This window comes from Nansenia antarctica (genome assembly GCF_963989245.1).
Source record: "Nansenia antarctica genome assembly, chromosome: 1".
Taxonomy (NCBI): domain Eukaryota; kingdom Metazoa; phylum Chordata; class Actinopteri; order Argentiniformes; family Microstomatidae; genus Nansenia; species Nansenia antarctica.
The window spans coordinates 82,956,196-82,982,377 of NC_137674.1; the positions used below are offsets into that span (position 1 = coordinate 82,956,196).

Here is a 26,182-nt window from a genome sequence, read left to right on the forward strand (position 1 = left end):
TCCTAGATATGTGCGTTCTACCGCCCAGTATCCTTACATTTTCAAAATCACACCAGGATATGCTAATATAAAGCTATTTGCAGTTTTTCTGTGTAGGAGGCAGGCTAATTTACAAGCGGCCAACTAGTGGTCGTTTTGTGTAAATAGCAGCTTAGCATTGTTAAGAGGGGGTTTGACCACCGAGGCGGCTCTTTTAGTAGGTAAAAAGGCACGGCTGTTCTAGTGTTAATGGTATTCACTTGTTTACAAAGTAAGCGTGAGCACAGATTCCATCATTCTTTTTAAATTGTTTATTAAAAAATAGTTGTCTCTGGAGCTTGACTGAAGCATAATCCAGTACCCTAAAAACAGGGATGAACATGTCAAACCTGAGTCAATGTTTCTTAACCTACGAGATCAAGGTCAAAGGTTAAAATAAAATTACACCCATTCATCTTTTGAAGCAACGTAAAACCAGCTTACAATTTTGTACCATAATGTATTACAATAATCTTGAAACAATGGAAGAATCAATATATAGGCAAAAATGATTGTACCATCAAACCTTTCATATATACAGTATATACAGCTAGTATGCATGAATGTATTCACACACAGATATATACAGACACATGCGTGCACATAGCATATCTTATATATATATATAGCTTTACATTTGAAATTAATACAATATACATGCTTCACAGAAGCGTTTAAGAGGTTGAATGTCCTAGACACTGTAGATCCTGACTGCAATAATATTAATTATTAAAAAATAATAACAATTACAATAATAATATAACACAATATATCACGATGTAACTGTAATCCTAATGCTAAGGGATGTTGGCAGGATGATTCTCTCACTCTCTCCCCATTGGGTGATAAATGTCCAGCACCTATAAGAGGTCTCCTTTTGTTATTGTGCAAGTTCCAGTGAAGCTCCCAAGTTGATCAGATCATCTTGTGGCGCTGTCACAAAAAAACACTTGGCTTTACGGCGGTCATGAGTTTCAGGGGCTCAATCCCCCTTCTTCTCCCTGTGGAGCAGGCGTGGGTGGCGTTAGAGTCAGATCTTGGTCTCTGGACCTTCTGTCGTGAGCGGATGGAAGGAGTTGCGGATTCGGGCGGATTCAGCGGCACAGAGGTTCCCGAAGGCCTTGTTGTACCACTCTGGTGTTCTGCCTCTGAAAGAGGAACACAACGAGACAGGAAGGTGAGCCTCATGTACATACATGTGACACGTTCTAATGCTTTGGTCCTCATATCGGCAAACAATCAAAAATGTTTGGACTTTTCTTTTGAAACACGGAACTACATTTCAACGTTGTTGAGAATCACAACACAAACTCGCTAGTCAAGCCAAAATACTGGGAATACTTTTCCTAGATATGTGCGTTCTACCACCCAGTATCCTTACATTTTCTAAATCACATCAGGATAAGCTAGCATAAAGCTATTTTGCAGTTTTTCTGTGTAGGAAGCAGGCTAAATTACAAGACGCGCCAACTAGTGGTTTTTGTGTGTAAGCAGCAGATTAAAGACTATGGTCATTTCACCCCCGAGGACGGCTCTTATAGTAGGTAAAAATGCACGACTGTTCTAGTGTTAAGTCTCTAATGTGTCAACTGTCAACTCACTTCAGGTCCACCCTGCAGATGTGGGTCAGTCTGGACTTCCCAGAGCCGCAGGGCTCCAGCAGGTAGTTGGACTCCAGTACCACGGCCCGCACCCCGCCCACAGCAGGACAGTCCTCGTGCTCTATGGACACGGACACCAGGGCACACGTGCCTTTGGGCAAGTCTGTCCTCCAGGACCTTCGGTTGAAACAGAAACATTAGCTTTCAATGGGTGCTCTGCACACACACACACACACACACACACACACACACACACACACACACACACACACACACACACACACACACACACACACACACACACACACACACACAAACAAACATGACAGAAATTCTCTCAAGATCATTGTGATTTACTTTACTTAGTTTACTTTATTTATTACTTTATTTGTATAGCACTTCTCAAGACAGTAGTCACAAAGTGCTTCACTATAAATTTGATAGCATACAGCATAAAAGACAGCAAGTAAATAGCCAACAAGTAAAATATAATTCATAAAATGTAGACAAACACTTTAATTTAATCTAAACTTGAACAGAAATATTATGCCAGGTCTGGCAAACAACAGAGTATTAAAAAATACATTAAATGAAGATACGTTTTGCCTTAATTCAACCATGCAAGAACATCATCTAGCCTTCCCATGACCCCCCCCCCCCACCACACACCTGAGCACCACAAAGTCCCGGCTGGGGTGGGGGGGCATGCGGTTGAGGACGTACTGGAACACCTCTGTCTGCTTGTCCAGCGTCTCCTTCGTCTTCCACTGCAGCAGGTCCACGTCCCACAGGTGGCGCTCTCGCAGCACGCGGTTCAGCACCACGGACGGAGGGGCCTCCACCTCCACCGACACACGCCAGCGCCGCAAGGGGTTCCCATCACCCACCTGGGCAGGACACACAGGGACACAACAAAGTTTTCGTCCGTTATCCTGAAAGACTGTTGAAGAATGTTCAGAGAGACTAGAGCCTTACTGAAATGAAGCCTCTAAGGTGAAGCCTCAGCAACCCTCAAGCTCATCCTGTGATTGTTAAGAGTCAGTTGGTATTTATAAGGAAATTATGTTGCTTTTAAACTATGTGTGCTAAGCACTTGAGTTACTGAGAAACTACTTGTATGTGTTGTGTGTGTACCACCCAGTATCCTTACATTTTCAAAATCACATCACGATAAGCTTGTTTCTCTGTGTAGATTTCTCTGTGTAGATAGCACAGTTTCTCTGTGTAGGAGGCAGGCTAATTTACAAGACGCGCCAACTAGTGGTCTTTGTGTGTAAGTAGCAGCTTCCAATTCTAAAGACTACGGTCATTTAACCCCCGAGGCGGCTCTTATAGTAGATAAAAAAGGCACGGCTGTTCTAGTGTTAAAGCTCTTCCATCGACCCACCTTCTTGTAGTAGAGCTCTGTGTTGTCGGAGCTGGTGCAGGACACCCAGCCCTTGGACTTCTCGCGGGCCTCTCTGAGGAGGTTCTGGAGCCTGCCCTCCATGTGGGTCTGGTAGGACCCGTCATCCTCCTCCAGCTGTCTGCACAGGTCGTCCAGCGTGAGGGCGTGCAGGTCCGCCTCCACGTAGGAGTTCCGCGACTGGGTCACCATCTCGTGAGGAATCTAGTGGTCACCATGGAGACACACAAATGCAGAACGTAAACAACGTGAGGAATCTAATAATGATAATAATAATGCATTTTATTTGTATCACACTTTTCATTCAAAAGAATCTCAGAGTGCTAAGGAGTTTAAAAAACTGCCTAAAACATAATAAGTTAAAAACAAAAACAGCCTAAAAACGTAAATAAAAAGTTAAAAACATAATAAAAAACACAAAACTATTCACAAGAATGAACACAGATTCAACAGTCAAAGGCCTTTATGAATAAAAAGGTTTTGAGGCCTGTCTTAAGAGTCCAGGCTCTGTACTGCCCTTAGCTGGCTAGGAAGGCTGAATTTAGTGGTCGCCATGGCAATACAAATGCAGAACGTAAACAAACAAAAAAAACAGCATTATTTATGTATGCATACTGGTGAGACACAGGGGCAGGGCAGACACTAATGGGAACACAGTTATAGTTGGAAAAGAAGAGAATGCACACCGCAGAAAACTTGGGCGAGGTGCTGGCGACGGAACAAAATACTATTAAAAGGATTAGATGCCGCACACTCTGGTGTTACATCTTAGACTTGACAAAGGCTACGGCCGAAACCGTTGTCATATTAAATCTACACTGTTTTGCATCTGGAACTAGAGTGTGTGGCTTCTAGTCCTTTTAATAACACAGCTATTAGACCACATAGGGCTGTATTTTAACAGCGGAAAAGCGCTACGTGATGGCAATTGACATGTTTATTAGATTAGATTAGTTTAGATTCAACTTTATTGTCATCGCAGAGTACAAGTACTATACAACGAAATGCAGTTTAGCATCCAAGTCCAAATAGTGATATAAGGGCATGATATAAATAGAACAAGAATGGTAGTGATAGGTAACTATGTAATATACAGTATGTGCAGAGGTAGTATTGTAAACATCAGTATAGTTTAGAGGTATATACAGTCATGAGCTACACAGCAGGGCTCTCAAGTTTTGAACAGAGTTCAGAGTGAGATTTTGGCGGCGGCGGGGGGGGACGGGGGTCTGATCTGATCAATTTGTAAAAAAATAAAAAATAAATCACACACACACACACACACACAGTCTCAGCGTCAAAGGATATGGTCTTCTCCCACGTCGACCAGTCTGTAGCCACTTCGAGATGTGAATGATCAATTCAAATAATCTGTCCTCTTCTGTGTAGCGAGCATCTGAATCAATAACTCCAGTCAGCCCGTGTCGTTGGAATCAGAACGTTGTTTCTTGTAGCGGGAATATCAAAATGTTACCCGGATACAGCAATGCTATTATTTTCTGATTGGCTGTTCGGTAGCTATATTTTTGTTAGTTGATTAGCTGGTGCGTGGCCTTCTGAACTCTAGGGGAACCAGAGGGAACTCACTTGATTCTCTACCTGTTCTATTTTTAAAAAATAGCGGCGCAACTTGGTGGGCGTTACCCTGGTAATTTCGATGCGTGAGAAATACAAGGTGTGGCGTGTGAGCGTGTGAACGGGTTGAAATGCGTGTGTCTCACGCCCAATGCGTGAGACTTGAGAGCCCTGATACAGTTATGAGCTATGTACAGTTATGAGCTATATAGAGTTATGAGCTATGTACGGTTATAAGCTATATACAGTTATGGGCTATATACAGTTATGAGCTATATATAGTTACGAGCTATATACAGTTATGAGGTATATACAGTTATGAGCTATATACAGTGAAGTCGTTTATGTACAGTATCTAATGTGCGGAAGCATAAAAGAAGCTTTGTTTATTGTCACGAACATGGCTCTGTTTACCACTACTCCACTCATGAGCACAGACCAGACAGCACTACAGCCCCTGAGGTTGATGTTAACATCCCTGCATCCAGTCTGTCCTCACCTCAAACAGATGGTTGCACTCTACGATCATGTGAGCCAGGCCCTGCGTGGCCGCCAGGTTCTCATTCAGGTCCTTCTGGTCAGGCCGTCCCGAGGCGTACTTCTTCTGCATGGCCCTGTGGGTTACAGGAAGAACATCAGTTAGCTGTGGATTACAGGAAGAACATCAGTTAGCTGTGGATCACAGGAAGAACATCAGTTAGCTGTGGATTACAGGAAGAACATCAGTTAGCTGTGGATCACAGGAAGAACATCAGTTAGCTGTGGATTACAGGAAGAACATCAGTTAGCTGTGGGTTACAGGAAGAACATCAGTTAGCTGTGGGTTACAGGAAGAACATCAGTTAGCTGTGGTTTACAGGAAGAACATCAGTTAGCTGTGGATTACAGGAAGAACATCAGTTAGCTGTGGGTTACAGGAAGAACATCAGTTAGCTGTGGGTTACAGGAAGAACATCAGTTAGCTGTGGGTTACAGGAAGAACATCAGTTAGCTGTGGATCACAGGAAGAACATCAGTTAGCTGTGGATTACAGGAACAACATCAGTTAGCTGTGGATTACAGGAACAACATCAGTTAGCTGTGGATTACAGGAAGAACATCAGTTAGCTGTGGGTTACAGGAAGAACATCAGTTATCTGTGGGTTACAGAAAGAACATCAGTTAGCTGTGGATCACAGGAAGAACATCAGTTAGCTGTGGATTACAGGAAGAACATCAGTTAGCTGTGGGTTACAGGAAGAACATCAGTTAGCTGTGGGTTACAGGAAGAACATCAGTTAGCATCCACAGCAGCATCCTCCAGCTGAGGTTCGTTGTGTTTGTACACCGGATGACCTCATAAAACACAGTGCTTTTAAAGAGCATCTTGGAAATTCTAGAACATTCTTAAAACGGCCCAGAAAACTAATTTATCTTTACGCCTGAGGCCTAAGCAAACTCTGTAACTGGCTTTATATCTGTCTTTATAGACTTCTAGTCAGTGGGAGATAATCATCTGGGGTTTATGTATAATAGTAGAAGATACAGTGCCCTGCCTAAGTAATGGGACAGTTTTGTTTTTCTTCTTTTGGCTCTATACCCCAAACGTTTGGATTTGAAACCAAACAATTACTATGAAGTTCCCCCATTAGCTTTACCCATAGGCATGAGCTACTTTTAGTGGGGTCCACATTTAAAACATACATTACAAATAACATTTAACATTTAAAACATACCTTACAAATAACATTTAACATATAAAACATACTTTAAATTACAATATCAAACATTAAAACCTACATGGCTCAGTATCCCACTGTGCGTCTAAAAAAATTGGTATTGGCTTTAGGGAGTGAAAACCTTCCTTCTGTTACCCGTCTAGTGACATAGGTACTGTATGTGAAGCCAAGTTATTATCTAGTTTGCTATACTGATCTGCTGGAGTTTTAGACTGTAAGAGGCTCCATGCTGATAAAAGTAGTGCAGCGGCCTTCCTGTCTTCAACTTTTAGCCATTGGAGACCAGCATGCATACTGTGTATGCTAGTTCTATGGGCACTGTAGAGCAAAGCGTGCAGCTTTGTTCTGTACTAGCTGTAGTTTGCTCAGGTCTTTCATTGTGGTATTATCCCATACTATCTGGCAGTAATCCAACTGTGACAGCTGAGCTGTATGTGCTCAATCCTTACTGGAAGTATACTGAGAGATACTGAGGTAATTTCTTTAGGGCAGGTCTGATAAATGAACAGTCCAAAGGAGCACAGCTATCACTGCAGCTTACCTGGGTGACAGATTGTCTTTCTTCAGGATGTTTAGGTGGAAGAGCGAGGGCGCCAGGCACACGGCGATGTTCATGGGGGTCATCTGGTTCTCCTCCACAGACGACGTGACATCACTCAGGAAGCACAGCAGCGTCTGCAGCACCTCTCTGTTCTCGTCTGACATGAGCATTATGGCTGCCTGGACTGCCTGCAACCTTTGGTCCTTAGGTACATCTGTACGTACGAAGGTTAACACCAATGGAAGAGTGAGAAAAAGACGGTGGTCGAAGCATGGGGAATTCAGAGAGATATCAGCATGATAATAATAATAATAATAATAATAATAATAATAATAATAATAATAATAACTTTTTTAATACTTTTAAACTTTCCTGCAAACGTTGCAGCTCAAAGTGCTCCAATCATTATATAATCATCATTTCATTATTTAGACTTTTTTTTTTTCTTCTGATTTTATCCCTTTTTCACCCAATTTTTGCCTTTTTTTTTTTTTTTGCAGACGCTTTTATCCAAAGCGACTTACACTTACGAATTACAGGGACATTCCCCCTGGAGTAACTGAGGGCTAAGTGCCTTACCCAAGGGCACACTAGTAGTGGTGTGGCTTCAGGCGGGATTTGAACTCACAACCTTCCGATCACAAGTCCAACTCACTATCCACTAGACCACCACTACCCTGCAATTTGGTATCCAATTGCACCCAACCTAGTATCCAATTATCCCCTGCCTATTGCGTAGGATCCGCCGCACGACCCCGTGGCCGGCAGCCCCAGAGGAGATAGCCAGGCAGACTAGCTGTCTGGCTCCTCGAGCCCAACACTGTTATTCCAGCACCAGACGGGGGCGGTGTTGCGCGACGGATCCTTGTCCGGAAATAGTCCTATACCCCCCTTGGGAGCGGCCGCTCAATATGCCGCTCCCTGTGGGCCCCGGCCATATCCGGGTCTGGCGAGACCGGGATTCGATCCCAGTCCCCGGTGGGCAGCTTTGCACCAGAGGCTGATGCTTAGACCTCTGCGCCACCGCGGGGCATTATTTAGTCATTTTAAGGCAATATTAAAAAGATGGGTTTTTAGTCTTGACTTGAACATATTTGTTGAGGTTGCATTCAGTGCATTCCACAATATGGGTGCATAAAATGAGAATGCAGCCTCACCAAATCTCTTCTTTTGTACATGACGCGCGCATGCTTGTGTGTGTACATGCATGCATGTGTGTGTCTCTGTGTGTGTGTTTCAGCCCCTTACACTGGTAGATGTGGAGGAAGGTCTCCCCTAGCTTGCTGGTGAGCAGCGGCTCAGGCAGGTCTCTGAAGAACTGCTTCACCATGTCGGCCACGTCGTAGGCCGACTGGTCCTCGTAGCTCACGTCCTCTGGGGAGTTCTCGTTCATCTGCCTCAGCGCCTGGATACGAGACTTCACCCCCGACTTACGGAAGAGACCCACCTAGAGAGAGAGAGAGAGGAGGTAAGTGTTGACGATACTTCATGGTACAATGATTTAGACAGATTCCTCTGTGGTCCAGCGAACGCAGGGCCGGCCCAGAGCATAAACAGACGAAGCGGTCGCTTAGGGCCACAGCCACTAGAGGGAGCCACACCTTGTCATTATGGGGTATTGTGTGTGGATTGATGGCAATTTTTATTTATTGAAAAATAAATTGATTTATTGATTTATTATTTTATTTTATTGTATTTATTTATTTATTATTACATTAAATTAAATTAAATTATTAAAAATAAATTGATTGATTTATTGATTTATTATTTTATTTTATTTATTTATTTATTTATTATTAAATTGATTTATTCTTTTGAAATTGAGTCTATAACACAACAAAATTTGGAAAAACGTGAAGGGGTGTGTTGACTTTCTATAACCACTGTATCTGTTATTTTATTTAGTTAGTGTGTGTCTTTATTGAGTGTGTGTGTGTGTGTGTATGTTCATCTAGCCCCCCCGTGTGTATGTTCATCTAATCACCCGTCTATCGAAAACACCTGTCAATCAAAAACTCCAACCCCCTGACAAAACGTGTGTGTGTGGGGACCCCACATTAAAAATATTGGAATTTTTTGGGGGAAAAAGTGAAGGGGTGTGTTGACTTTCTATAGTCACTGGATATGTTATTTTATTTATTATCTATTGAAAACACCCGTCAATCGAAAACTCCAACCCCCTGACAAAACGTGTTTGTGTGGGCGGGGCCACATAAAAAATCTTGCTTAGGGCCACAAAAGTCCTCAGGCCGGCCCTGAGTGAAGGGTTGAACTGTGACTGACCTGGTCCAGACATTGTGTCTTTATTGAGTGTGTGTGTGTCTATGTTCATCTAACCCCTTAAATAATAATAAAAAAAGGCTAGGTTTAGAAGAAGGTTTTTCCTTCTATCAATGGCCCCGGACCTGAGCTGGATTACTCTTCCTGCTACGACTGGTGGATTGATGATTCACTTGCTTAGCCAAATGTATTGATTGTAAGTCGCTTTGGAATAAGGCGTCTGCTAAATGCCAAAAATGTAAAAAATGTAAAAATGTCTGACCTGGTCCAGACACTGGCTCCTCAGGTAGCGCAGGGCCTGCTGCAGGCTGAGGGGGAGGGGCTGGCCCGTCCGCTGGACATGGACGATCAGCGGCACGCCAAACACGTTCTTGTCCTTGTAGTCCGGCACTTTCATTCTCTTCATGAACTTTGGCACTGACCTGAGAGTGACACACCACCACAAAAATGAATATACAGTAAACTCCTGGAATTGGAAGTGGCTTTATGTACATCATGCTCTCCCTCTGTGTTAACACTAGAACAGCCATGGGTGGGGTCAATTGACTACAAATTGTGAGACATTTTGGCACTCGATCAAATTTCAGGACCCTCCTTTCATGACTTTTTCTTAGATATGTGTGTTCTACCACCCAGTATCCTTACCTTTTCTAAATCCCATCAGAATAAGCTAGCATGAAGCAATTTTTTTGTGTAGGAGGCAGGCTAATTTACAAGACGAGACCAACTAGTGGTCTTTGTGTGTAAGCAGCAGCTTCCAATTCTAAAGACTGTGGTCGTTTGACCCCCGAGGCAACTCTTGTAGTAGGTAAAATAGACACGGCTGTTCTAGTGTTAACTGTCCACACATCTCTCCATGCGTGTTGTGTGTGCAGTACTCACCAGGTCCAGCCATGCTTGTTGGACATGGAGTACTTCTCCATGATGGCGGTGAGGCGCAGCAGGGAGAACTTCTGCAGCAGACTCAGCTGGCCTGCTGATTGGTTGGTGATCTGCAGGGAGGCCACTGAATGGCTGAGGCGATTGGATATCTGGAAACTGGGCCACCGCAAGCTAATGGCCAAGAAGATCATTAAAACTCTTTTGGTCCGCATATCGGCAACCAATCAAAATATTCGGACTTTTCTTTTGAAACACGGAACTACGTTTCAACGTTGTTGAGAATCATAACATAAACTCGCTAGTCAAGCCAAAATACTGCAACCAATGAATTCAGTGAGTTATCCCCCACTGCTACCTAGTTAACTATAACACTACTTTACATCGTCAACAGGCTCACAAAACAAGCTGTGTTAGTTTACTAGCGACTAAAGCGGAAATGTATTCACAATTTTTTGAAAGAAAAGTCAGATCGTTACATCGGATCCTGACATGAGGACCAAAGCCTTAGAACCTGTCACAGTGTCACATATTGATATTGAAAAATATTGATGGGAGTGTAAAAAAAACAATGAACGCTCTCATGGCCTTACCGGTTTGGTCTGGTGAGCGAAGCCCCGACCCCCGAGTCCCTCCTTTCCCTCAGCCCGGTCGAGTCCGTCTCCATCTCCGACACTCCGTCCCCTCCGTCCCTGTCTCCGTCACTGGGCGTCCCCTGGCCCTCCATCCCCTCAAAGTCTAGTGTGATCTGACTGGACGACTTCGCCATCTCCTCCCCTCCCATCTCCTCCCCTCCTTCCCCTCCTTCCCCCACCATCCCCCCCTCTCCAGCAGGCGGCAGCACGTTCTTCGACCAGCGGTCCACGATCTGCTGCAGGCCGTTGACGTGCTGCAGAATGTCGTCCAGGTGGGGGAACAGATCCTCCTTCTCCAGGTCTATCAGGTCCCCTGTAGAGGCGTAGAGGTGGGAGCCAGGGACGTTGTCATACACACTGATGCGGCTTCCCCTTGTGCAGAACTGGGTGAGGGGCCTGGGCGGCGATTCCTTGGCGCAGCTAGAAGGAAGAGGAGGCTGCTGGGAATCCAGGTGCGTGCTACTACCACCTCCTGCATGCCGGCTGATTCCAACGGAGGCCCCGTTGTGGTTGGGGGTTGGCGACAGGCTCTCGATGGACAGCGCTTTGGGGAACGTCCCCGGCTTGTGGTCCTTGGGGATGTGCACCACCAGGTCTTCGTAAGAGTGGAAAACCTCGTTCCGGCGGTTCTCCTCGGCCACCCTCTTCACCTGGTTAGCGCCTTTCGTCGTCGTGGTGAAGATGTCCTCCAGGTACATGCCGCTGCGTTTGTGGTCGGCCCGGTGCGGCTTGCGCTCCTTCAGGTTCGGCGTGCTGGCGGCGCTGCCGCTACCGGAGCGGCTGCTGCTGCTGCCTCCTTCGCTGCTGGACTGGGACTGGGACTGGAACTGGGGGGGCAGGCCTCTGCCCGGGGAGGAGGGCTCCAGGGACCCCCCTCCTCCTCCTCCTCCTCCGTCTCCGTCGACGATCTCCACACAGCGCAGCGTCTTCAGCGCCTGAGGCTCCTGCTGCAGCACCGGGGCGCTGATGACTAGCGTCTTGCGCGTCCCCCCGCCCCTTCCCAGAGTCCCCCGGGAGCGCAGGGTCTCCATGCGCCTCAGGAAGTCTTTGGCATGCATGTGTCCTCCCGCCGCCTTCCTGGCCTGCTTGGCGGGCAGCGAGCCGTAGTGGGAGGAGATGTTGTCGTCTTTGGGGATGTGAGGGAGCAGGGTGAGGGAGGTGGAGTCCGGCATGGCGGGGGGAGTCGCCGAGTCGGAGCAGGCGGTGCGGTTGGAGTTGGAGCAGTCGGAGTCCTCCGCGCCGCTGAGGACCCGGTGTGTCCCCCCGCCGCTGCCCCCGCTGCTCTCGCTGTGCAGGGAAGAGACCTCGGGCTCGGGCTCGCTCTGGTCCGTCAGGACGCTCTCGCTGCTGGTGGTGGTCCTCAGAGCCAAGCCGCCTCCTCCCTCCCGGGGGCCCTGGACCACGTCCACGTCCGCCTGGGGACCCAGGAAACAGTCGATGTCCTGCAGCCTCGACCAACGCCTGCTGCTCCACTCAAAGGTCCATTTGTCGCTGATCGCGAAGAGGTCTTCTTCATCAGAGTCTTCACTCTGCAGGGCAGGGCAGGGGAAGGGAGAGAGAGAGAGAGAGAGAGAGAGAGAGAGAGAGAGAGAGAGAGGGAGAGAGAGGGATGAGGGAGAGAGAGAGATGGATGAGGGAGAGAGAGAGAGAAGGAGGGAGAGAGAGAGAGAGGGAAAGAGAGAGAGATGAGGGAGAGAGAGAGAAATGTAATAAAGCAATCAGTAACCAGTGAGGTAGACATTGAAAAGGTTTACAGTACATAAACACAAGTGTTATAGATAAATAGATGTTTAATAATCGATCATAATAACTTGTTGTCTATGTAAGCAGATAGATCAGATACAGTGAGAGCCTGGGAGCGGTGATGGGTGTGTTGCATCACAGCGTATCTAAGAATAGACATAGAAGAGTAGAAGAATAGACAATTTGATCTGCAGGAAATGGCCAGGAGGTATTTATCTGCTCATTATTAACAACATCAAAACAGGAAACATCCTAAAGCCAAGAGCCTTTTATTCTACGATTGGGGGAGGATGAAAGAAAAAACAGAAACATTGAATCAATTCAGAGATAACAATGGCACAATCTCAAGTATCATAGAATCTAGGTTAAAGGGGTGAAGGATGATTAGCCTACATTGTTGTTGCAAGACACAGATATCTACATCTACTACTCTACTAGCCCCCAGCACTGTGTCTCCCGAGACAACCACTTTTCCCCTTTACTGTGTCCCCTAAGACTTCTACTGCCCCCCTTGTACTGTTTCTCTGTTTCTCCAGTGTCTATATAAAAACAAAACAAAACAAAACAATATTTGTATTTTTGTTTTTTTTCCCTTCTATCACGGAAACTGCCAATGGCCCCTGGCCTGAGTTGGATTACTCTTCCTGCTGCAACTGGTGAACAGATGATTCACTTGCTTAGTCAAATGTATTGATTGTAAGTCGCTTTGGAATAAGGCATCTGCTAAATACCAGAAATGTAAATGTAAATGTAGATATTGTATAGACATTTGGCCAAGAATGCAGCAGAATAGTAAAAAGACCTTCAGGTTTTTTACCTGTTCAAACTCTTCCAATTCAAGGCATACTGAAATGTGACGTTTCAAAGGTGGACATTTTTCAATATCAACAAATCACATCTACTAAACACAGGAAAACAACAGTAGAATACTGTATCGTACATCAATTCCCCATGAGCATTTTAGAAAATCCAACATTGTAATAACAGTGTTTTTTGGCCAAAGTCTAAACCAAAAGATTGTTGTTGAAAAAGGATGTTGATTCACTGTCTTGTGCTAAACCACAGAGAAAACAATGGAAAATAAATGTAGGAATTTGGTTAGGCTGCTTTGGTTAAAACCAAACATTGCACAGTAGAATGTTGTAACTTCATCATACCATGGTACTTTTATTTTATTGTTGTTATTTGATCCTGTCATCATACAATGTTGCTACATTATTTATCCTGGGTTGGAAATGAACGTTTTTGTTAACATTGGCAGTTGACCGTCAGTTGACCATCAGATCATCTTACAGTTGAAAATAATGGTTAAAACAGTAAAATGCTGCCTAGTTACATTCTGAAAAATCAGCATTTAATGGTCGTCACCAGGCACGCGGGAAGGTATTTTGACTGGGGGTGCTGAGGTGCTGTCTATATACGCTACAGGGAAAAAAATTGCCAGGGAAAAAATTATAACGATTTCTCTCCCTCCCTCTCGCTGATTGCTCGTTCGCTCACACGCACACAGTGGCATAACGACGGGCCCCAATGCACGGGCAATAATAGTTAAGCACGCACGCATGCACCCACACACTACAAAGACGTAACGTTAAATATTTTACCAACAATGTGTTGGAATTTACAGTAATTTCCACTCAGCTCACAGTGTCCCACAATGTCCACAAACATGATGTTGACCATTATTACAGACAGCACTCCATGTCGATTGGTATTGCATCTTAACGGAAGCCCTTCGCTGCCGAAGAATCGGATGGATCTGAATATCAGTTCTAATACGTTTCTGGCCGTCTGTTGCTCTTTCTCAACAACGTCCGACAGTAGAGCATTAATGGGAGTGTTGTTAAGCGAAGCAAGCAATCTCACCGATTCTGAATGTATGTCAGACATCTCGTGTTGGCTAAACTTACAAAAGCCTCCTACTGTAAATGCACTTGTCTTTCTGTCGTGGTGCCTTAACCCCTTCTCTATATAGCTTTACTGCAAGAGAAGCAAAGAACAGGGTCTCTTTCAGTGACATAATGCAACCATTTCCACCTGGTAAACCAGCTTTTTAAAAATGAAATGAAACTCGAATGTCTCTGTTCCAATTTTCCTCCCAGGAAAACGTATGTCTGGTCGACACGGCTCGTCAAACGGGGGTGGGGGTGGGGGTGTCAAGACTCGGATGTCAAGTCCCTAGCAAGATATGACCATGTGATCACTAACATTAAAACTAACAAACACATTTTTACATTTATTACAAAAAACACATTTATTTTTATTCCCAAAAGCAACAATAGTTATTATATTGTTTTAAATTATTGTTTGAATAATATTTTTATTTTTAAAATTCAGGCAGGAGGAGCTCCTTCTGCTTGCCGCTAGGGGGTGCTGCAGCACCCTCAGCACCCCCCTTCCCGCGTCCCTGGCGTCACACAACATTGTGATGAGGTTGGACTACATACACTACTACACTACTGTAAAGAAATACACTACATACACTACTACACTACTGTAAAGAAATACACCACATACACTACTACACTACTGTAAAGAAATACACTACATACACTACTACACTACATACCTGTCAACCCTCCCGTTTTTCCCGGGATTCTCCCGTATTTTACCTTTCTTTCCCGCTGTGCTCCCGTTGTAATATTTTCCCGTAAATGTCCCGTATTTTTAACCTATAATATAATATAATTGAACACTTAATTGTTAGTGCATGCGCACAATCGTTATATCCATGTCGGAGTTGACTTGTTTCCGCTCGTTTGTTGGGCTGCGTTCGTAATTTTGCTCTGAGAGCGCCGGAACGCACACTAGGTGCAACGTCATAAAGGGACCAAGTAATTTGATTGGACAAGAGACATTCCATGAGTGGTGATCAGATTTCCAGAGCGTATTTACGAACGCAGCCTCGGTTATCTCCGTTTTGAAATGATCGCTGGTAGCATTGCGCCGCTCTTTTCCTGGTGTCAAGTAATGTATAAATAAATGTGCTGAATTGATATGCCCTTTTGTGTTTTCATGTATATACTGTATATGCAGGGATGTTCAAAGTATTTTACTTTCAACCAGGTATCTGATTCTGATCACCTGTAGTCACGTGCTTAATCATAGGAACTAGTTAACCCAATTCTTGTTGCACTGAAGCAGGTGGTTGATTGACTGTGTGTACCCTTGTCTAAATGTAAGGGGTATCCTATGGTTGTCTAGTGGTGATGTTAGGACTGACTGTGTGTACCCTTGTCTAAATGTAAGGGGTATCCTATGGTTGCCTAGTGGTGATGTTAGGATTGACTGTGTGTTCCCTTGTCTAAATGTAAGAGGTATCCTATGGTTGCCTAGTGGTGATGTTAGGATTGACTGTGTGTACCCTTGTCTAAATGTAAGGGGTATCCTATGGTTGTCTAGTGGTGATGTTAGGACTGACTGTGTGTAACCTTGTCTAAATGTAAGGGGTATCCTATGGTTGTCTAGTGGTGATGTTAGGACTGACTGTGTGTACCCTTGTCTAAATGGAAGAGGTATCCTATGGTTGTCTAGTGGTGATGTTAGGATTGACTGTGTCTACCCTTGTCTAAATGGAAGGGGTATGGTTTGTGGACGGTGGGGGGGGAGGACGGCCCGGGGGCGTGCGGGGGATATCCCTTATTTTTCCTTATTTTTGGGGAAATATCCCTTATTTTCAAATCCCAATGTTGACAGGTATGCTACACTACTGTAAAGGAATACACAACATACACTACTACACTGCTGTAAAGAAATACACTACTACACTGCTGTAAAGGAATACACTACATACACTACTACACTACTGTAAAGGACATGTTTCTACATTAACTGACAGTCATCATCCAACATTGTAACAAGGATGTCCACTGATTCCCAACCAAAGCGACACAAAGAAATACGATTTAATTACATGAATAAAACGTGATTTACTTAATATAAGCTATTTGAGTACTTTATCCCTGCACTATAATTGAATAAACACTGTAATTTATGATGCAATTTGAGGTTTGAACCCACACGATTTTTCGACCCCCACAACCGTTGAAAAACATCGGTTTGGTTAGTTTTTGACTGTTGCACAACTGTCTGTGACACAATATAAAATGCCCATGGGGTAGATTCACAAAGCTGTCAAATATCGAGGTCTTAAGAACACTTATAAGAATAGGCTCTACTTACTTTCTTCTTAGGCAGGCACACGTCAAGTTTCATAGAGGCACACTTATTCAAGGTGTTCAGCCGTCTGAAAGAAAATCAATCCATAAACATACATATTCATCTTCAACGGATAGTCTCAGTCTACAAAAGCTCACATTGCTCTTACATAGAAGACGCTAGAAAAAAGACCCTATCAACCAGCAGCAGCCCCTAACCTGATCAGCCACCATATTCTGATCTGTTCCCCAACCCTGGAGCTAACTCACTATAACATGGCCTCGGCAACTCAAACCTAATTAAGTCTGGTAATTGTCAGATGTTCTGGACTCTGTTCTGTCTCTCTGCCATGGATCTAATTGGTTGTGGCTGCCAGAGGGTTAGCCCGCAGTGGTTTGACTGGAGTGATTCTCCACGAGTAGCTAATGGGCTAGTCTCTGCTCCAGCTGCAGTCTGACCTCCTGGGTCCACTTAGCCATAGGCTCCACGGCGGCGGATTTGGCTGAATCCACGATGATTTGATATCATTTGCGATTTTGAGGTGAAATGTCTTGAAATTGGACTTTCCATCAAAACAGTGAGTGATAAAACAATGGAAGACCAATGCCTGAGCTTAAAGGACCAACTTCAAACGAAGGGACAGAAGATCACACTGAATTTAAGCTACCTATATCGGGTTCATATGTGTGTAAATCTGACTCAGTCATTCCCTCAGTTCATCTCTATTTCTGTCTTCTGTCATTCCAGGCACCCAAAGACAACAAGAGCCCTAGATCCTCTCCTCCTTTGATGCCATTAGTCACGCGCTTCTAATCAGCCTGATCTACTCAGGAAAAAGTGTGGCTATCTCCCTCCAATCTATAAGCAGGCTCAAATTTATCTGACTACTGAAAAACACACCTGAAAATGAATAAGATGGCTTTTTGATGTCCCTTTTGGTATTCTTTGGGCTTTACTTTTTTGGTTTACTCAACTGGTTAGAGTTGGAGTTCCAATTAAAACTCTCCCAAAAGCTCTTTTAGAGTCACAACGGGGGCTTCACTTGACGATATTTCCAATAAACAGTAAAAGAGGAGGCCTGGGAGTCTGGGGCCGGGAGATTAGAGGCTTGTGGGAGCAAACTGGCAAACTGGAGTAAATAAAATAGGGCCTCTCAAAACAGTGTGTGTGTGTGAACCGACAATAAGACAAGGGGGGAACAGAGTACGACACATTCCACATTAATCACACACAAGGAAACTGAGGGACGAGAAGACTGAAGAGCAGGATCACGTGTAGTGTGATAATTGTAACTTCAGAAGATGTTGTTTGACAAGGTTTAAGTGTATCCTGTGACAGGAAAATACTTCAGATATAGTAGTAGATAGAAGAGCCAAACCTCCTCATAGTCCCGTAGAAAACCAAAAAGGGACACAGACAGGCTAAAAGTAAGTTCCCATGGTGCTTACTGTAGCTATAGGAGCCTTTTGAGGAGGAGAGAGTAGTGTTAAGGCTGGATAAAGGGAGGGCCCCTAACTCAACAAGACTAAAGAGCTTTGAATACGGGGGATAATAGGGGGGTTGACTAGTCAAGAGGTCAAAGAACGCAGTTGTGATACTGTATCTGACCCAATCAATAACATCCACAGGTATGACAGGAGTGTTATTCTGCACACCAGCAGAGAGTGACAGTGTGAGAGATTGTTTACCAAACTTCCACTTCGCCATGTCGCCATTAAAGAAAACTAAGAAGTCATGGACAGAATCACATGGAGGTGGGAACTGCATGGCGGCCATTGTCTTCTTTTCATTCGAGGGCTTGTTTGGAATTTAGATTAGTTGCTTAAGGGTTGTTTAGAGTCACAGTATATAACGGAGTCGTGTAAAGCAGCACCCTACTCTCTCGCTCGCCAGCTTCTCCTCTGAGGGCCGTCGCCATGGCAACCGTGGTAACTGAAGCATTTGTTGTCATCTCTGTTTAAGAATGTCTGTCTTGCCAAAGGCGATATAACGATGACGTTCGACCGCTTGTTAAGTCAAAGAGAAGCTTCTATACGTTCTATACTCTTTTTGTTGTTGTTGTTTTGAAAAGGTAAACGAATCAGATAAATCCCATGAGATTTACGGTACAGTCTGTGATAGTCTCCTAGGATGGATACCGTTCTGAAATGGTGGAGCTTCTAGTTCATCAGTTAGTGGTTATCACTCCCCTAGGGCTCAAACACTAAGTACTCTCTGGCCTCATCTCACCTACTGACTCAGTGCTGGATCTGAGTCATTAGACCAAGCGGTCATATTCATTCAGACTTTCACAATCAAATTAAAGCCCTAATGTACGTTGTTATATAACTTACCTGCATAGAGGTTCCACCAGGTCTTTGTCCAGAAAGTCATGATCTTTCTTCACAGGAGAGATGTCTATAGGAAACTGGGAATCTGAGAAAGGAAATAGTTATAAATCAGGATGATGGGGCGCTTAGGTGGCGTAGTGGATTAAGCGCTGACCATGTACCGCAGGGATCCCGGTTCGATTCACGGACATATCCTGCATGTCATCCCTTCTCTCTTTCTCACCCATCCTTCCTGTCATAATCTCTACTGTGTCTGTCATTAAAAGGAAAAATATGAGTGGGACTGCCCCACTCAGAAAAAATAACTTAAAAAAAGAAATCAGGATGATGTTCCTCCATTCAGAGGTTAGCTAACTAGCTCCTTAACTGGCATGCTGGAAAGACTTGGTAAGACATTTCGAGCTGCGCATTACTATCTTATGCGAGAAGTTCCAGCAAAAAAAAAACAGAAGACCACATTCTTTCCAGTGAGACATCCAAGAGGCAGGAGTGCAGCAAAATAGTTTTTGGACGACTGACGTTAATGAGGACAGACAGGGTTTGCCCAAGTAACGGCACTCAGACTTGTGGAGGCATTACGACTTGCTTTGGGCATGGGCCTCCTCTCTTACATAACCAAAGAGACTCCATGCAGACCCCCTCCGAATCAAACATTCCACTGCATTCATGTGGTGTCCTTAATTTTTTTGTGAAAAACAGCCCGTTCATATAAGTGAAAACACAGTTCTGACAGAGCCCTTGTTTGGGGGGACGGCAGGAATTGTGAAATGGTCTTTAAACTTGAAATGTCTAAATGCAGTGTATAACATTTTTTTTAAAACACAGAAAAACTAAATATAAATATAGGCCTAAACATCACCTAAACTGAATCACTTACAGTAAGTCTTGGTAAATATCCTATTCTTTTGAGACTATGACTGGAACTGGATACAGAGAGACAGACCACAGCAGCAGACATAAGAGACTTTCACATACAATAACAGAGAGAGAACTGGGATCAGTGTTTTCCTTTTACAACCCGCCACAATCCTCCCTGCCAGCCAGAGATTCATGACACCCCTCCTCACACTTAAACAGACCTGGCTCAGGAGCCGGCAATGTTTTTGGGGGGGTCGGGCGGGGGTGGGGGTGGAGAGCTTGCTTTTTCCAAGCCATGATAAAACCAGGTTTTTCCCATGACCTCTTACTTTTAGTGTGCTGGACATATTTGGGTAGTAACTCTAGCTCGGAACTAGCCAGACGACGACAATCCAGATGAGATTATTCTCCCTCCTGTCCGCTTTGAGTTGAAAGAGGACCTTAGCTTCTAAACTTCCTGAGGACAGCAGCTGTGTAAATGAAGCTTTCCATGTAGCACCCTGAACCACAACTACAGTACGTGGTAAGACACAGACACACTGCGCTATGTGACTCACTTGTCATCTTAAATACATGAATGCTATATAGTTGACGGTGGCTAATTTAACAGTAGACATTAACTTATAAAAACTCATAAAACTGCTATTTTTGGTTTACTACATGACTTTTTAGTCTGATACTTATATAATATCATATGACATCATATGACAAAAACAATTATTTCCAGAAATAACCGTTAAGTAATTTCATTACTGGTAATGCGTGTGATAAAAGCTGTGTACAGGGTTTTATTGGGTGTTTTTATTACCTTCAAAGAGCTGAGCGTACTGAGGAAACCCTGCCGCCCGCAGCCAGTCGCACGCTTCCTTAGCCTCGATTTCTGCAACACAACAAGGTAATGAGTTTGTTAGTCTGTATTGACACACACACACACAGACACACACACACAGACACACACACACACACACACACAGACACAGACACAGACACACACACACACACAAACACACACACACACACACACACACACACACACACACACACACACACACACACACACACACACACACACCACGTCTCAGACCTTCATCCCGTCGTTGACAAAAACCCTACGGCAGGGATAGTTGCCTCCTTTACTCCACCAATGACTTAAAAAATAAATAGCAAGCTGCCATGCAAGCCGCCAGCCCGCTCATTGGGAGCCATTTGGGGTTCAGTGTCTTGCTCAAAGACACCTCGACATGTGGCCAGCCAGGGTTCAAACCACCAATCTGCCAATCTTGCGATCATTAGACGCCGGCTCTACCTCCTGCGCCACAGCCGCCCCCTAGTTAGTATTTTTAAATAATTTATATATAACTCATTAATAATAATAAACTACTTATTAACTCTCTATAAACCCTATATATGGGTGAACTCAATGTTGTAAGTGTTACCAAAATAATTTTGGAAAAATAGCAAAAATGGTGCTGAGACTTATAGTTAGTCTATATTGATTGATTGTACTGAGGTACAAGATAGTTATGTCTGGATTTGAGTGGACCCTCTGTATCCCAGAGGGTCAGTCATGACTTTTTGAGGTACCCCATGTCTCACACGGAGAGACACGAGAGCTTCAAACAACCTGTGGTCTGGTTCCTTTTAGCTTGGATGTAGTATGATACAACCAAAGCACAACGCCATGAAGAGAAGGTGAAATAAACATGTGTTGTTGTTGTTGATGATATTGTTGAATATAAGTAATTATCTGTCTCTTTTTCATGTCCTTGAACACTCTGATTTAAGTGAGAGTTTTACAAAAGACTACACATTATCAGATATCTAAAAAACAAAGCTAAATATTGATCCTCAAAAATGAACAAGACACAATTGTTGTTGTTGATATTGTTGAATATAAGTGAATAATCTGTCCCGTTTTCATCTCCAATGAACACTTTCGGATTTAAGTGAGAGTTTTACAAAAGACTATACATTATCATATTAAAAAAGCTAAATATCGATCCTCAAAAAAAAAATGAACAAGACACAATTTTGGTTATTTAGCGAGAACGAGCAGCAGTCCTTGTTGACAGTTCGTGAGCTTAGAATTATAAGGTTCTAACTCCATTTAGGGTAGTTCAGAGATATTGAGCGTCAACGTTTTTACATTCCATTATGTTTTGTGAGATGGAACCTTTGTATTTTATTAATTACTAACTCAAAAATGTCAACATTTAAAAAAATAACACCACACTTGCATTAATAAACACCTAATGGATCAGATTATGTAAAAAAACAAATCAATTTTGACCAAAAATGGAGATAGAACCTTATAATTATAACGTCACGAGTTGCTGTTTCCTTAAAGCAGAGTGATCAAAGTGCAGACTGCTCTCTGTTGAAGTGGCCATGCAGGCAGGTCCGGCCTTCTGTCCCTCTGCAGCTGTTCTGGTAGCGTTGGCCTGTTAGAGGGAGGAGGCGACCCCTAGGCCGGGGTCACGCCCTGGCCCTGCTGACCTCTCGAGCATGACGTCTCCAGGCTCCAGGGGCTCTGAGACTCTGATGACAGGGGAGGCTCAGCCACTCAGCCCCGAGAGGAAACAGACCCTTCTCACTCCTCCATCAATGCTAATGGAGCCGGGTGTCTTTTACTGCCTCAGGAAAACTGACTGACTGAGTGTCGCAGTAATAAGGCAGGACACATGGTCAAACCCACTGTAATAAGGTAGGACACATGGTCAGACCCACTGTAATAAGGTAGGACACATGGTCAGACCCAGTGTAATAAGGTAGGTCACATGGTCAGACCCACTGTAATAAGGTAGGTCACATGGTCAGACCCACTGTAATAAGGTAGGTCACATGGTCTAACCCACTGTAATAAGGTAGGTCACATGGTCTAACCCACTGTAATATGGTAGGTCACATGGTCAAACCCACTGTAATAAGGTAGGTCACATGGTCTAACCCACTGGAATAAAGCAGGACACATGGTCAGACCCACTGTAATAAGTCAGGACACATGGTCAAACCCTCTGTAATAAGGCAGGACACATGGTCTAACCCACTGTAATAAGGTAGGTCACATGGTCAAACCCACTGTAATAAGGTAGGACACATGGTCAAACCCACTGTAATAAGGTAGGACATGTGGTCAAACCCACTGTCTGTAATAAGGTAGGTCACATGGTCAGACCCACTGTAATAAGGTAGGTCACATGGTCAGACCCACTGTAATAAGGTAGGTCACATGGTCAAACCCACTGTAATAAGGTAGGTCACATGGTCTAACCCACTGTAATAAGGTAGGTCACATGGTCGAACCCACTGTAATAAGGTAGGTCACATGGTCAAACCCACTGTAATAAGGTAGGTCACATGGTCTAACCCACTGTAATAAGGTAGGTCACACGGTCGAACCCACTGTAATAAGGTAGGTCACATGGTCAAACCCACTGTAATAAGGTAGGTCACATGGTCTAACCCACTGTAATAAGGTAGGTCACATGGTCTAACCCACTGTAATAAGGTAGGACACATGGTTGAACCCACTGTAATAAGGTAGGTCACATGTTCGAACCCACTGGAATAAGTGTCTTTGAGCCCCGGAAAAGCGCTATATAAATATAATGAATTATGATTAATTATTATTATTAATAAGGCAGGACACATGGTCAGACCCACTGTAGTAAGGCACATGGACGTCAAATGGAAAAAAAAACAGTAGGCCAAGACGAAATATATACAATAAAGTAGTAGAGTACAATAGTATTTGCACTTCTGGTTGGATGCTAAACTGCATTTCGTTGTATAGTACTTGTACTCTAGTCTGCGATGACAATAAAGTTGAATCTAATCTAAAGAAAAACATTAATTCAGTAAAAGTTAATGCTATACCTTGTTTTTTTAAATCTAATTTGATTGACAATTAAATAAAATGTTATGGGAATAGAATAGGTAGTATTATGACATTAAATCATTTGCTGTTTTTTAATGAAATTGTATTTTGAGAAATAATCTCACCTACCCCAGCAGCACAAACAAAGACTGTCATCATTGGTAGAAAAGCTGTTTGAGTTTCATCAGAAGCCCTAGACCCTGAGATAAAGTCACCACCCGTGACTCAAACTCCTCAGCGAGACAGACGTTGTTCACTCCATGACCAGCCATGAGAAGAATGACACTGGATCATGGCTCACGTCTAAATATCACAGCAGAGGGACACAAAAGCAGAACCCTCCACTCCAAATCCCCACAACACCCTTCTCAACAATGCGTCTGCTGCGAACAACGAATCGTGTTTCAAACAGGACTCCCACACTCCCACAACTGGAGTGTCCTTCTCCCCCCGCTCCCTGTCTGTGTCTGACACTCTGTGAAGCCTCGTGACAATTAAATCACAGTAAATTTAATCTGTCTGTTCTACAGACTCGAGTATTGAATAGTGACTAGTTCTAACCTTTCTCCGTCATCTCATCTGTCCTCTGTCCTCCACCCCGTCTCAAACGGCCGCTCAGCCACTCACCTGTGTCCCTACAACTCAACGACTGGTGACTTTGGTCCACACACACACCGCCACCACCAACTGAATACATATTAACAGTTTCCCAGTAGTGTGTCCTTGGGCACCTGACAGAAAAATCCACTGTTTACCCTAAAAAAGCACATTGGAGATTAACAGTTGAGTCAACATGTGGAATCTCCCAACAGTCCCGGCGATTCCAGGTCCCATTCTCCACCTGGGGTCACCAGGAGGTAAAAGGTTCCCAGCCCAGACTAGCCTGACTAGCCTTCCCCTCCCAGGTGGATATTATTAGCTGGTATTGTCCCACCGCACCAACATATCGAGCGCGCCGCCACCAGCTCTATTCTCTTGTCCTCTAGCCTCAGGTGGGACTTTGGGGAAACAGAGGAAACCTGAGATGGGAATTCCACTGTATTCCTAGATCGTTCTGTAACACTATACGGAGGACGTCCTGTGCTGGCGTTCCCTTTTTTTTCTCAGGGAATCTCTTAGATAAAAGGATAGGGGGCTGGGCTGACACGATGCCAGGAGGGGGGGGACTCACATTTTACTACTCCTCCTCGGCTAACCAAAGCTTTTAAAGTTGTGTACAGTGTAAAATTGCAGCGGCCACAAAGGAGAGAAACCCAGTACGGCACATGGACACAAAGGCACCGGAATGTCAACAGAAGTGTAGTACCGACGCATGGGTGGAAACGCTGTCCCAGAACGGACGACACCTTTCCTCTCCTTTACAAACGAGGTTATGCAACATTCATTCGCCTGTTTTTTGCAACGTTCCCGTTATGCAACGGCATAAAGTATATCAGAGGTGTTAGCGTTTAACGAGACAGAGACGCCCTGCCAACAACATGACAGCTTTAAACACCTCCTTCACACACCGTCGCATTCACAAAGTTGTGTGTGTTGGGAGAGAGAGCCAATAGTAGCGTAAGGTTCCAAGACTTTCCAAGATTTTTATGGGACATGGTAAAGGTGTTCGGAATTGTTCTGCTGCTGCTCAAATCTAATTGGCTGCAGCTCGGTGGCTAATCTTCAACATAGTATAAAGAAGCATGCTTCTTTGTAAAACAATATACAAAACGACGTATTTATCTATGCTCATTCTTAACAACAACAACAACAACATTTATAAAAAGCAGAATTCACTTTGTGAGTCCCCCTGAGGTGCCTTTACATAACTTAACATGTTCATTCCACTCTCTGACTTTAAACTGTTATGTTACAGACACTTTGAATCATACATGCAAATGTGCCTAGGTTATCTATGTGGTTAGGGTATCTGCTCACTGTTTCTGTTGTTATTTTATGTTGTATATTGTATGTTTTTATACTGTATGTGGTGTCTTTTTAATTAAGTGCTGCTTTTCTTGGCCAGGGCTCATTTGAAAAAGAGGCTACTGTCTCAATATGACTACCCTGGTTAAATAGGATTAATAATAATAATAATAATAAAATAACATGGGTTCTGTATATAGAATTTCTTAACAAAATACCAAACTCTAATGTAACAAAATGGTGGTATACTCACTGGATATTTTCATCATATAGCCATTGGGAAGCTCCTGTGATAATGTGATGAATTCACCGTGGCTCTACACATCTCAGCATCTTCCTTCCCACGCTGCACCACATTCCTGCTCTCTCTCTGAAGACAGACTAACGCTCTCTACTAAGACCCAGTACTCCCCTCTCTTCCTCTCTCTCTTTCCATCCACCCCCAACAGTCATAAGCCCAGCCCACCCCTACTATTACTCTACAAACCCACCCCTTTCTGTAGCCCCCCCAGTCCTCTCCCCCGCACCCCACCCCCAGCTTCTTGTGGTCTACCCTCTTACCCATCTCTGCCCACAGTGTTTCCTACAGCTCTCAGCACTTTTTTGATATCAAGAGCATCAATGTTTGGAGCCAACCAGCCAAAGCTGTGTGTTCTGCA

General features: G+C 44.1%; 1 protein-coding gene across 4 annotated transcripts; it reads right to left on the reverse strand.

Moving 5' to 3' along the window:
* Positions 1–275: 275 nt before the first annotated feature.
* On the reverse strand, positions 276–25,907 carry stard13b (StAR related lipid transfer domain containing 13b). 4 transcript variants are annotated; one of them, XM_080550330.1, is made up of 14 exons: positions 25,777–25,907; positions 20,550–20,621; positions 18,887–18,968; positions 16,578–16,641; positions 10,611–12,181; positions 10,021–10,191; positions 9,401–9,560; positions 8,107–8,305; positions 6,859–7,072; positions 5,099–5,213; positions 3,007–3,228; positions 2,289–2,506; positions 1,620–1,796; positions 276–1,166 (listed from the first exon to the last, which is right to left on the reverse strand). In XM_080550330.1, exons 1-14 carry the CDS (start codon positions 25,790–25,792, stop codon positions 1,049–1,051), a joined length of 3,399 nt encoding a protein of 1,132 aa, XP_080406456.1. In that variant the 5' UTR covers positions 25,793–25,907; the 3' UTR covers positions 276–1,048. The 4 variants fall into 4 exon arrangements, with proteins under 4 accessions (XP_080406456.1, XP_080406455.1, XP_080406457.1 ...); XM_080550329.1 differs by lacking the exon at positions 25,777–25,907 and adding an exon at positions 24,246–24,344; XM_080550331.1 differs by lacking the exon at positions 25,777–25,907 and adding an exon at positions 24,180–24,250.
* Between the last annotated feature and the right edge of the window lie 275 nt (positions 25,908–26,182).